Source organism: Pteropus medius, unplaced genomic scaffold (assembly GCF_902729225.1).
Source record: "Pteropus medius unplaced genomic scaffold, Ma_sr-lr_union100, whole genome shotgun sequence".
Lineage (NCBI taxonomy): Eukaryota > Metazoa > Chordata > Mammalia > Chiroptera > Pteropodidae > Pteropus > Pteropus medius.
In genome coordinates, this window is record NW_024341288.1 from 126696 (window position 1) to 140891 (window position 14196).

General features: G+C 34.2%; 1 protein-coding gene across 6 annotated transcripts in view; it reads left to right on the forward strand.

The window, feature by feature from the left end:
- Positions 1-14196, forward strand: part of UGGT1 (UDP-glucose glycoprotein glucosyltransferase 1) — a 118231-nt gene that overhangs the window by 88236 nt on the left and 15799 nt on the right. For 5 of the 6 annotated variants that reach the window (XM_039850215.1, XM_039850237.1, XM_039850222.1 and 2 more), the window contains 9 exons: positions 1298-1382; positions 2700-2788; positions 3355-3459; positions 4697-4781; positions 5803-5985; positions 6629-6789; positions 7865-7979; positions 13173-13289; positions 13661-13829. In XM_039850215.1, the coding sequence (XP_039706149.1) occupies positions 1298-1382; positions 2700-2788; positions 3355-3459; positions 4697-4781; positions 5803-5985; positions 6629-6789; positions 7865-7979; positions 13173-13289; positions 13661-13829 (1109 nt within the window). Of the gene's footprint in view, positions 1-1297; positions 1383-2699; positions 2789-3354; positions 3460-4696; positions 4782-5802; positions 5986-6628; positions 6790-7864; positions 7980-13172; positions 13290-13660; positions 13853-14196 lie in introns of all 6 variants that reach the window. The other variant, XM_039850230.1, reaches the window with a different exon arrangement.

The following is a 14196-nucleotide window of genomic DNA, read 5'->3' on the forward strand; positions in this document are numbered from 1 at the left end:
TCCTGGCCATAGTGGGATGGAAGCATTCCCAAAGCACTTCATCAGAAGCCGGGCTTTTGGTTTAAGGTTTGCTTCGAATGACTATAAGTTTAAAAACTATATACTGCCTTTTAAAAAGGTGTGGTCTAAATTCTGCTTAACACTGTTTAAATTAGTTTTAAGCTATGTGAAAAGACTTCGTGTCAGTTTATTTAGGGAATTATTTCCATTAGAGTTTGTTTAAACACCCTCTTATTATATTCTCATATTAGTTCCCATAGGGTCTTACCTGACATGTGAAAGAAGTGTGAATTCTTGCATATTTCTTACCCAGGAAATAGAAGACTCTTGTATTATAACAGTATCTGCATTGCAAATAGTAGATTTGCCTCCAAATGATGTTTTTCTCAAAGAGGGTTTTATAGAGTTTTAATCTGTCATAAGTTTATCTGTCGCCCTCTAAACCTTGTTGCTTCTATGTGCCCTTTCCCTGGCCATTCTTCCCTGTCCCTGGTGGTCTGGTATTCCCCTCTCCTGTGCTTCCCGTTGGATGTTCCTAGCCTTTGGAGTGTCTCTTGCTCCCCCATCAGAATCTTACCTTTGCCTGAGAACTGCTCTCTGTGAAACGACATTGAATCCAGTGAATTCATATTTTATCATGGCTTTCTGCAATTAACACTGTGTTAATTAGTGGCTGGAAATTTTAGGCCTTATAGTTGATTAGTAGGGAAATATTTTTCCTCCTCTGCCCCATCTGCCTGCAGATAAAGCTTGTTATAGCTCTTCTTCCAGAGTATAGATACTAGATTGAGTTCAGTGCCTACACTTGGCTGATGGAGTGCCTCCAGGCAGAAGGATACCTTTATGAAACTCTGAAGTAGGGCCACATGCATCGCTGCTTGCCATTAAAGAACAGAAGGGATGTGTTTCCAGAGATTATGCAGAGTAGCCCATGTCTCGGGCACTCTTTTATTGAAGGTGCTCGGCTTGGCTCAGACCTCGTGAATACAGATGGCAGATAAGTGCTCGCCAGTACTAGGAACCTCTCACTTGATGGAAGGCAATTTAAGGGAGACGCGAAGGAAGTCTGGGCTGTGACCGATTGGAATGCTCAATGTTTAAAGGGTAGAGATTTTGACAAGTGCTTCTGTATAGCTCGAAGGGGCTTCCTACAGGTTGTGATAAAATAATTTGTTCTGAAAAACTTCTTTATGATAAAATGATAGAAAAATGTGGTGGATTGATGTCAGATCATTTATTGCGTTTTGAGAATTATAGTTTGTAATATCCATCTCTCTCCCTTTCTTTTCTCTCTAAGCCATGATGGTACAGATTCTCCACCTGATGCTGATGAAGTTGTTGTTGTACTCAATAACTTCAAGAGCAAAATTATTAAAGTGAAGGTGAGTTTGGTATATGAAGGCAGCCCTCTTTTATAGCTAATAAAAATAGCAGTATTCTGTTACTCGTAGCTGTTATCTAAAAATATGTATCTTGAAACTATGTGAGTTGATGAATGTGTTAACTCAAATAACAATGCTGTTATCATAATTATTTCACAATATATGTGTATACGAAATTATCGCATTGTATACCTTAAATTTATACAATGTTATTTGTCAATTATTTCTTAGTAAAGCTGGAGTGGAGGGAAGAAACCAGTTCAAGACTTTAATTCACCTTTGGAATTTTTCTATAGGGTTTATAGGAATGCTGCTTTAAATGTGCAATGTCTTTTGTAAATAATGGCTTTCTTCAGCTGAGAGAGTTGGATTCTTAATTATTCATCTTTTGGATAATCTCAATGAGCAATACAAGTCTCTTTTTAGATGAAATGTTTTCATAGATATGTTGCTTCTATAGCCACAATTCACAGTATTATTAATGATTTTATTCTCAGAAAATTGGGGAGAATGCCAATGAAAATTTCAACAATAGTAATAAACGGTAGCCCTATTTAATTTCTTCTCACTTCTAATTCCTATTCTCAGAATTTTAAATTTCTTAGTATCTTAAATTCAAGTAAAAGATATTACAGAGTAAATACAGGCATACCTTGTTTTATTGCACTTCTCTTTATTGTGCTTCACAGACGTTGCATTTTTTACAAATTGAAGCAAGACCCTCTCCATCAGAAAAAAGATTACAACTAGCTTTATTGAGCTACTCGCTTTATTGTGGTGGTCAGGAAATGAACTCACGATATCTTTGACGTATGCCTGTAATCCTTATACACAGTAAAATCTAAAGCAGGTCATATGGTTGAACAGAAAAATGATCCTTGCACTGTAGAAAAATTCAACCTGTCTTTGTACTAGTAAATCCTGAAAAAACGCTTTGACATTAAATGGCTCCTTCCTGACAGAACTCATGTAGGCTACAGTTTTTACCTAGAACTAGTTGTTAGCTTGGTGAATGGTACTTTGTTTTTACTCAAACTATAGTTCTTACACTGTTGTATTTGAGGTTGTTTGCCTATTATTCAAACTCAAAACAGTTATTGTTAATTAAAAGAGGTTACTGTCTTCTCACTTAAGGTTTTGTGTGATATGATGAAGATACATTTGTTGACTACGTCTAGCCTCTGAGTGGGTTGTACCTGCTTGTGAGAGAATTAATTCCTTGTCATTGGCAGTGCTCACAATGTGCATCCAGTGAAAATCAGTTTATTGCCTGTTAAACCCAATAGGAGGAATAAGATCAATCACATGTGATTGCAGGTTCAGAAGAAAGCAGACATGGTGAATGAAGACTTGCTGAGTGATGGAACTAATGAGAACGAATCTGGATTTTGGGACTCCTTCAAATGGTAAATCAGCATTATTTAAAAAGTAATGTTTTTTAAGGAAAGTTAGGATATAAGCACCATCCTTCCCTTCTTCTGAGTATAATAATCCTGTCTTGGGCCTTTCAGATTCTGCTTTGTACAGCCAAAAAATTGCACGTGTATTTAGCATAGTTGAGTATTTTCCACTAACTGACTAAAAGAAGTTAATGCCATCTCAGTGTAAAGCTATTTCTGTCTCTTATTTCTTGACTCTTGTTGGGTTGTGCCTGCCCTTTAGAGGGCTGACTGATAATTGCTCAGTTTACTTTCCATTATATTGAGTGCATTCTGTGGAATAATAGCCTGTTTTCCATCTATTCCTGAAGCCATGTGGTGCCTTGTAGGAAGCATCCTTTCATATCCTGCGAGATGGTTTTGTCTTGTGCTCTCTCCGTGGGTTTGAGGGGATGCCTCCTTCCTGCTCCCTCTGCACCACCTTCTAGGGAAGAAATAGGGATGGGAAAACACCGTCTCTTTACCTATCCCCTTAAAGGACTGTGTCTCTACCAGCATTTCACGTGTGCTTAGTTTTACCTTTATTATTATAGGGGCTTCACAGGAGGACAGAAGACTGAGGAAGTGAAACAAGATAAGGATGACATAATTAATATTTTCTCTGTTGCATCTGGTCATCTCTATGAAAGATTTCTTCGGTTAGTCACATTGATTATTTCAGTATATATGAATGAATTTCTTACAGTATGCTTAGAGAGTAAATGTTTTATGGGATTCTGCTATCATTCTGTGTATTTGAAGCACTCTGAGAGTTGTGAATAGATTACCATATATAATTGTATTTGTTTTGATCTGGCCAACAGCATGAAGTCAAGCTATATAATAAATACATCTGTGTGGATATTACAAGGCTATAAATTTTAATATCAGTGTGTGCACATTATAAATAGTGGTATTTAATTGGCCACCAAGTATTGCTTAAACCATAAATTAGGAGGTTACCGTAGAGAATAGAAGTGGAACAGGGCCCTACATCTGCCTTCTAAAGAGTCATAGGATCTAGAGCCAGCGGGGATTTTAGTTCTCACATAAGAACACCTCTGTGTTTTATGGACAGACTGAGACTCAGACGGTGAAGGGACTGTCCTGACATCACAAAGCCAGAGCCAAGGAGAGGCCACAGGCTAGGGCTGGATGACTTAGTGGTCACCAGGGGAAGGCCCTCAGGAGCGCATCGTGGTCAGTGATCAGGAAGGTGCCTTTGCCTGAGAGTGACTTTCCTAATTCCAGGGTTCTTGTTACTTTTAATTTTCTACCATAAATCTAGTATAGCAAATAATCAAAATCTCATTTTACTCATGTTTTAGGCCTCCTATTTCCATGAAACAATATCTGACCTAAAATATTAATGTCAGATGTCAGTAACAACTGAATTTAAGTAAATTTCTTGACTCAAAATATGTTTTTGTTTGTTTTCAAAGTGGGGAATCCTGAAACTATTTGCCATCCCCTTACCACTCCCTGCTCTTCTCCAGTACAGGCTGTGGGAGACAAGGCAGTTACACAGAGCTGCTGTGGCCTTTACGGATTTTCTTTTCAGAGTGGTGTAATTAGTTAACCACAACCTCATTATTCATTTTTATCATAATTAATATATTAATTCATGAAGCAGTTTATTTAAACATGTAACGTAATTAAATATTTGCCTTTATCAGCGAGATATATTTTTATAGGTGAGAAATACTCTTTCTCAGTGATAACTTTGTAAGAAGGAGTAAGTATAATTATCCATTAGTAATTTTCCATGACTAAGAGTCTGTCTTTGCCTGATTGAGTTCTGCTGTGAAGAACATTTAGTGGTCTTATTTGCTGTGCTTGATTTTGTCGAGATTAAAAAGCATTGGAAGATTATTAATATTTGCTTTTCTTTGACAGCATAATGATGTTATCAGTACTGAAGAATACCAAGACTCCTGTAAAATTCTGGTTCTTGAAGAATTATTTGTCTCCCACGTTTAAGGTTTGTTCCTCGGGGAAAAGGAAAGCATTCTTATTAAGGAGATATGTGCAGTATAATCTACTTTCTACTACTTCTGTGTTATCTGTAAAATTTTTAAAATTTCCTTTTATTAAGTTACCCTGATTCAGTTGCATATTTCTGTCTTGATGACTCTTCCAAATTGGTGTATTTTGGAGGAGCAGTTGTTATAAAACCGAACCCAAAGTTATATCCTGTTTGAAGCTTAGATAACATAGGAGGAGAGTCCATATCTTTTACTTTGATGGAATAACATTCTCTTCCTCTGAGTGTGTATGTCCTAGCTTATTTAGAAAGCACGGTGCTGGTTTCTAGTGAGTAGGATAATTCTATCATGACCAACTACCCAGTGCTCTATAGAAGTAATGCTTCATCTATACAAAACAACACACTTGGAAAGTTTTCTGCTTTATTTATATCAGTTAGTATTTGTTATCCAAACTGATTTGTTTGCATCTTTTTTGTTATTGTTCTGTAGAATTTACTAAATAACTGTTAACTATTCAGTAATAACTCTTCTAGATAAGTAATTCACTCCTGGTTCCCCTGAAGGTACTTGTATATTTAGAATCTGTGTTTCTAAACACAGATTTTCTGTGTTTGTCATGTCATTCCCTGGGTTAGACCTAGCTGAGAGAAAGGCTTAAAATCAAGCTCAAAAAATATTGTACTGATCAAGTTTAGACAAATGAACTTAAAGTTCATTTCCCTTAAACACACATGCACAGAGATGTCAATTAGTTATCTAAAAGCCTTCACTTAAAGATTTCTGTCATTTCATGTGGTGCTTAAAAGTCATGAAGGAGGATTTGACAAAAGTTTATATGTATTCTTTTATGTAGTCACAAATGATTCAGGGTCAGGTTTTTTTTTTTTTATTAGACCATTGGTAAGGTAAATGTGTTTTATTTGTGCCGTAATCATGGTGGTTGACTTATATTATGAAGTCTTTTTTCTTATTCAAAGTAAATGATCGTTTGTTGTTTCCTATATCTAAAAATAGGAGTTTATACCTTATATGGCAAATGAATACAATTTCCAATATGAGCTTGTTCAGTACAAATGGCCCCGGTGGCTTCATCAACAGACTGAAAAGCAGCGTATCATCTGGGGTTACAAGATTCTCTTCCTGGATGTGCTCTTCCCATTAGTTGTTGACAAGTTCCTGTTCGTGGATGCTGATCAGGTAAGCTCTTAAAGGCCAGGTTTAAAAAGTTTGTATTAAAGTCATTAGGCTTCTTTTTCCTTTTTGAATGATTTTATTTTTCTAATTGGAAAAGTTCATGCTTACTTTACATTATTTAGAATATATGGAAAGGTTATCATCCAGATGTGATCACTTCTAAAATTTGCACTTGATGTATCTCCTTTTCATATTTTTTTCTATGCCTCTTTTACATAGTTGTCATTACTTTATGTGTAATTTGTATCTTAATTCATTTTGCATACAAACTAAAAATAGGCATTGTTTCACATATGTCTATACATTAATTCACATAAATTTCCTAACAGCCTTGTGAGCTCTCCATTTTACAGATGAGGAAACTAAGTCACAGAGAAACTAAACAATGTAAATTTTTTTTATTTCTACTCGTTTTGAATACTTAGACTGCTGTATGCCAGGCACTATGCTAAGCGTCTTACGTGTTAGTGAGGGCAGCCAGCTAATCAGTGGAGGAATCCAGGTGCAAACTGAGTCTCCTGCTGGAGCCTCTGCCATTAACCACCGAGCTGCCCTCCCTTATGCTGTCAGTGAGGCACGCTTTATTTTAAGGAAACTGCTACTGCATGGTTGTTGAACAAATGACTTGTGATCTTCTTTTCTCCAGATTGTACGAACAGATCTGAAAGAGTTAAGAGATTTCAATTTAGACGGTGCCCCTTATGGTTATACCCCTTTCTGTGATAGCCGAAGAGAGATGGATGGCTACAGGTTCTGGAAATCAGGGTACTGGGCCAGTCACTTAGCTGGGCGAAAGTATCATATCAGGTACTGAAAAAGGAGTACTCCTAACAGTTTTTTGATTTACTTTTCTTTAAAATTAATTTTGTATATTTAAAACCACGAATAGTTAATATATTAATATGGTTCATAAATAAAAATTATAAAAATTTACAGTGAAAAAAAGTCTTCTCAATCCTGGCTCTCTTCCACCTACTTTCCATCTCACAACAGATAACCTCCTCTATTAATTCACTCTGTGTCCTTCTAGGGTTTCTTAATTCTTACATAAACAGCTATGAATTATTTTTTATACAAAATATGATGAATTTTTTTATACAAAATATACCATTCTATTTACAGTTTTGTGCCATACTTTTTTTAACTTAATATCTCTAGTAGATCTTGTCATTTATATTAATAGGTACACAGAGACCTTATTCCTTTATACATCTACATATTATTGGAGTATAAATGTTATATTTATTGTCGTTTGCTATGACATACAGTGTTGCAGTGAATAACTAAATACATTGTTTAGCTCCAGGATAAATTCCTAAAAGCATAACTCCTAGGTCAAACTATGTATGCATTTGTTGCTTTTCTAATGAACATTATCTTCTCTGGTCAAATTGTAATTTGGAAGATTTGGAGGGTAGGGAGACCTGTAGGAAGCAGCATATACAGAGATAAATGTTGGGGTATGGTGATTTCAGTTTTATTGGTCCAAAAGAATAATAACACTGTTTGTTTGTTTTCCTGCAACATTTGACATCATCAGGATATCTGACTAATGGTTATTTAGCAGTTTCTAAAGCTTTTATTTCCTAATATGCTAAGTTTTGCTAGAAATCATTTGTCAGAGATTATTTCCTTCAGAAGGCAATTAAATAAGAAACAGTGACAAACTGAGCCTGCAGTGGCAGAATATGGGGTTTGTAGGAACTTTCTTAGCTATCTTTGAAGTAGCACATACTGACCCTCTGCTCCACCATAGGGCCTCAGCTTACCTTTTCAGGGAGAAACCAGAATGATTGCCTAGTGGTGACCTTTTCCATTGTTCAGTGGAGTTATTTTTTCTGCCATAACCCATGGTTATAACAAATGGATCTTCTTTATCCAGTGCACTGTATGTTGTTGATCTGAAGAAGTTTAGGAAAATAGCTGCTGGTGACAGACTCAGAGGACAGTACCAAGGTTTGAGTCAGGATCCTAACAGCCTTTCAAATCTTGATCAAGTAAGTGGCTATTTTCTTTTGGTTAACACGTTCAGTGATGAGTATACAATATTGTGTCAGAAAATGAAGTATTATTTGCTGCTTAGTTCTCTCTTTCATTGGGACAGTGTTTTGTTTCTTCATTGAAAGGAATTTTGTATGTGTGTATGTGACATTTTTATCTGTCCTCAGGAGAAAACATACTAGTAAAAAATGTCATAGGCCTGATGTTGGCTTGGGAAGAGAGATAGAGAATGCTGCCTCTCTGAACCATTACTATATCTTTTCATTTTGTCCCCAAGCTAATCTGCTAAATTTGTTTCTCTGCCTACTAGGTCACTTTGTTTCTTTTCTTTTAGGAGCTAACTACCTCAGCATTCACAGTATACAGTATAGTATCACAATATCCCTTTTTTTTGTGTCAGAAATTATGATTTTTTTAAGTTTAGCTGAACCACATTTTATTAATACTAAACATTTTTCAGAGGTGAGATTATAGTTTAAATGTTTTAGTTACACATATTTTGTTTTGCTAAAGTCTACTGTAAACAGTTTTAAACCTTTATTGTGACATATAGCCTAGTACCTATGAAGAAAACTATACAAAACAAAAATATACAAATATATACATATTCATATGCATCAATGAATGACCACAAAGCAAATGTCCACATACCACCACCCAGTTCAAGGAACATTGCTGTTATCCAGAAGCCACTCTTCTCTAACAAAAGTATCCAGCATCCTGACTTTTGTGGTAATCATCACATTGCTTTTCTGTATAGAATTACTGCTTAAACATGTATTCTTAAAAACTGTAGTTAAGTTTTGCCTGTTTTTTTTTTCTTTCTATCTCAGTGGAATCATAAAAGATGAGGTCTTTCAAGTCTGACTTTTTTCGTTCAGCATTTATGTTTGTAACATTCATCCATTTTGTTGTGTGTAGTGATACTTGTTTTATCTATTCTACATTTGGGTTGTTTTCCATTTCTCTCTTTTGTGGATAATGTAGCTGTGATCATTCATGCACATGTCTTGGTACACATGTACATATATTTCAATTGCGTGTACAACTACCAGTACAATTGCTTGATCATCAGATTTGTGTATCTTTATCTTTACTAAATAATTCCAAACAGTTTTCCAAACTAGTTTTAATTTATACTGCAATTGGCCATATAAGAATTCCTGTTGCTTTATGTTTTGAACAATACTGATTGTCAGTCTGTTAATTTGGTAGGTGTGAGCTGGCATCTCATGTGGCTTTCAATTGGAGAGTTTAATCCATTTACACTTAATGTAATTATTAGAGAGGTAGGATTTGCAACCGTCATTTCCTATTTTTTTGTCAAGTTCAGGAGGAAAAAATACTTGCTAGGATTTTCTATCTGGGTTGTGTTGAATTTCACTCAGTAATGTAACTTTCTTTGTAGAGATCCTGTACATCTTTGTTAGAGTTACTTTTAAAAACTTTTGTTTTTTATAACTGGTATCTATAATTACAGTTGATATTTGTTCATTGTTGTATTCAGCTACCTTGCCAATCTGTATACACTTTTGGATTTTCTGTATACATAATCATATTATCTACAAGTAATGACAGTTTTACTTTTTCTTTTCCAATCTTACATTTTTTAAGATTTATTTTTCTTGCTTTATTTGCTAAGGCTTCCACATTGTTCTGTAGAAATGTCGATAGTGGACATTCTTGAATCAAAAGGAAAGTTTTCAGCATTTCACCACTAAGTATTATGTTTGCTATAGTTGTTTTGTCAATACTTCTCATTCAGATTAAGGAAATTCCTTTTATTCCTAGTTTGCTACTCTTTTTTTAATCTCTTGTGTTAAATTTTATACATTTTTGACATCTGCTGAGATGTATGATTTTTCTTTTATTCTGTAATATAGTTAATTACATAATATAATTTCTAAAATATAATATCATGATTTATTATCCTTTTTTATATATTCCTGGATTCTTTATGCTAGTATTTGTTTAAGAATTTTGCATTTATGTTTTTGTATGACACTGGCTTATAATATCCCTATCAAGTTTTGGCATCAAGGCTATGTTGGCTTAATGAAATGAGTTAGGTTTTGTTCTTTTTCATTTACCTGTAATTGGTTTGTGTAAGATTGGCCATATTTCTTTCTAAAATGTTTGGTAGAATTCACTAGAGTAACCACATAGAGATTTCTGTGTGTTTCAGTTATGACTCCAATTCCTTTAAGAGGTATGGGACTGCTGACATTCTCTATTCATTTATCACTATTTTTGTTAAGTTGCATCTAAATTTCCTAACATATATTGTCACTAAGTTGTATTATCTTTTCATTTTTTGAGATATAATTTACATACAGTGACACGTTTAAGTACATGTCAGATCTTAAGTGCACTTTTTAATCAGTTTTGAAAAATGTCAAGAGCCAGAATGTTTCCATCACACCACTTATCTTTTTAAGTCTGTAGGATCTGTACTGATTTCTTCTCCCCCAACCTTGTTTTAATTCCTGGCATTGTTTATTTGTGCTTTCTCTTTTTTTCCCCTTGATCAACTCCCCAAGAATTAATCAGTTTTATTAGTCTTTTCAAAGAACCAGCTTTTAATGTTTTTCATTTTGACTATAGTGTTTCTTTTCTATTTCACTAATTTCTGTTCCTTATGGTTTCTTTTACTTTATTTAATTTGTTGATTTTTTTCCTTATTTCTTGAAATAGTTTTTTAGTTCATTATTTTTAGTCTTTTAACTCATGAGTTATTTAGAAGTAATTGCAAATACATGGGGATTTTCCAGTTATATTTTTGTTGTTAATTTCTGGCTTATTTGTTCTGTGATCTGAGAATGTATTCTGTGTGATTTCAGGAATTCAAAGTTTATTTAAACTTGCTTTTTGACCCAGATATGGTTAGTTTTTTTAAACATTTCATCTAGTTTTTTGTCCTGCAGTTAGGTGTAATATTCTTCTATATATGCTTATTATATCAAGTTTAGTAACGTTATTATGTGTTTTTTTGTCTGCTTTTTTTTTTATTAATCACTGGAGGTGATTTGTTAAAAATCTTTTTCTGTACTGTGAAATCTTTCTTATTTTTGGTTTTGTCAAATTTGCTTTATGTATTTTGAGACTTATTAAGTGGCTAAAAATTTAGATGTTATATATATATTTCAGACAAATTAACCTTTTATTACCTCTGGTAATACCTTTTTTTTTTTTCTTTTTGGACCTTAAAGTGTGTTTCATCTAATATTAGTGCAGCTGTACAAGTTTTCCTTTTGGTTAGTGTTACATGATAATTTTTAATCCTTTTATTTTCTTTCTCTATCCTTACATTTTAGTTCTGTTTCTTACAAATAGCTCCTTTTTTTTTTATTTGATGTGACAGTCATTTAATTTGAATGTTTAGTCCATTTATAGTTAATATAATTATCGATAAATGGCTTTTCTAAACTACTGCTGCTTACTCTACATGTTCTGTTTCTTTTTTCTCCTTAATCAGTTTTTCAGATTGATTGAGAGTTTTTTCTAATTTTATTTTCTCTCTATTAGCTTAAGCTAATGCTTTTTTACAGTTCTTTTAATGATTATCCTAGCAATTATAGTATGCATTTCTGATTTTGCAAAGGCTAATATTAATCGGCATCTTTTACCCATCTACCACACAGTGTGAAAACATCAGAACAGTGCTTCTCAAATTTTAGTATATATAAAAGAATCACCCAGAGAACTTACTAAAGCATTAATTTCTGGGCCCCATTCACCCAGGCCGGTTCAGTAAGTATGCAGTTGGGCCTGAGAATCTGCATTCCTAGCATGCTCCTTGCTGCAGTCCCTGCTCTAGAATTCCTCAACTCCATTTATCCTCATCCCAACTTAAATGCCCTATTGCTGTATATTTTAGATCGCTCTACACTTTAAACCTCAGAAGAAGTTATTATTCTTGTTTAGTACAGTCAGTATCTATTTAGATTTAGATATACTCACATAGGTACCCTTTTGGTTACTCTGCATTCTTCCCTGCATTTCTGGGCTTCTGTATGGGTCATTTTCCATCTGCCTGAAGAATATCCTTTAATTTCCCTCAGTGTGAGTTCACTAATAACAGTTTTTCTTCAGTTTTTGTTGTCTGAAAATGTCTTTATTTTACCTTTATTATTATTTTTAATTGTGGTAAAATATACATAATGTAAAATTTACCATTTTAATAATGTTTAAGTGTACAGTTGAGTGACATTAAGTGCATTTACAGTGTTGTGCCACTGTCCATCTCCAAAACTTTGTCATCATCCCAGTTAGGAACTCTATACACATTAAACAAAAACCCCTCTTTCACCTCCCCCCAGTCCCTGATAACCTCTGTTCTATCTTCTGTCCATATGAATTTGCCTATTCTAAATATTTTTGGAGTCATACAATATTTTTCCTTTGTGTCTGGCTTATTTCACCTAGCATGTTTTCAAGTTTCATCCATGTTGTAGCATATATCATAATTTTCTTCCTGTAAGATTAAATAATATTCCATTGTATGTCTGTACCATATTTTGTTTATCCATTCATCTGTTGATGGACATCTGGCTTATTTCCATCTTTTGACTATTGTGAATAATGCTTCTTTGAACATTGGTGTACAAGTACCTGTTTTGAGTCCTTGCTTCCGATTCTTTTGTATATAAACCCAGAAGTGGAATTGCTGGATTATATTGGTTGTTTGTGTCTTAGGACAATGGAACATTTTATTGTATCAAACTCAAAAAATTTCTTGGGGAAAAAAGCTTCAAATCATAGAGTACACTTGTCTAGAAAACATGTGGGCTTAATCCATTTGGGATCAGGCCTCAGGAAGGGTGGATTCAGAGCTACCTTTAAGTAAAACTGCGAAATATAAGAAATATACTCTATTTTTAGTCAACTTTCAAAAAGGAGTAGTATTTTTCTTAGAATTGCCCTCATGGTGGGTAGTCTAGGTACAGGTTATTGTGAATTTTAAACTAAAGGTTTTCAGGTGCTTATTATGTGTAGATGTTTTATGGATCATCTAAACTTGTGGATTTTAAAAACACCATAAATAAGTATTTTAGCTTTTCTAAGGTTTTTGGTAAAGACCCTTTTAGTTCTAAAATTTGTGATTGGTATGTGTTATGTAATTTGCTATGTGTTTATTTAAATTTCCCCCAGAACTTTTGGTTGTTGTGTTTTATTTTTTTGCCAAACAGGATTTGCCCAATAACATGATCCATCAGGTGCCAATTAAATCACTCCCTCAAGAATGGCTTTGGTGTGAAACATGGTGTGATGACGCCTCCAAAAAAAGGGCAAAAACGATTGATCTGGTAAGCTATCTGTGGTTCTTTTCTGTGCCTTATTCCAGAGTGATGTATGATTAGATAATTATTAATGCACAGATTCCTATTTACTCTTGCTCTACAGTTGTATAGTTTAGGGACTGCAGAACATCTTACAGTAAGCAGCTCTCTTTTCTGCTTGCAGGAGAAACCAAATCCTTTAGTGTCTGATGGGGCTATGTTCACTATTTACAATCAGTGAGAGTATTACTTTTACTTCTGCTAATATATCATTTGGCTCCTCCATATTGTTCTTTTTGTCCAGTTTGGACCTGTCATCCAAGAACAGAAACATCTTTGAATTCTATATAATGCCCTTTCTTCAGCTCAGCTGAAGTATGTTATTTTGGTTTTCACAGTGTAATAATCCAATGACCAAAGAGCCCAAGCTAGAAGCAGCCGTTCGAATTGTCCCAGAGTGGCAAGTCTATGACCAAGAGATCAAACAGCTACAGATCCGCTTTCAGAAGGAGAAAGAAACAGGAGCACTGTATAAGGAGAAGGTGACAAAAGAGCCACGCCGAGAAGGTGAGGACAAATGTTGGCTTTTGGTAAATACACCTTTGTGGTTCTGATTTCTGTTTGTTGCAATACAAAAGTGACCTTTTGTAAACTATTAATAAGCTGGGCTCTGGATTTTAACATTTTTTCAGCTCAAAACTAGTTTTAAAATAATTACAGACCATGGATTTTGAGTAATTCACTTAAACATCCTGAAGACTATATCATAGTATTAAATATCACACTGAAAGGTTGGAGATTCACCATAAAAAAAAATTAATTCAAATTCATAAGTAAAACCTCAAGAATGTCCATAGATAAATGGGCAACGAATGAAGACATACTGTTCAAATAAGAGGAGAACACCAATAATAAATGAATTTGAGGAAACAGA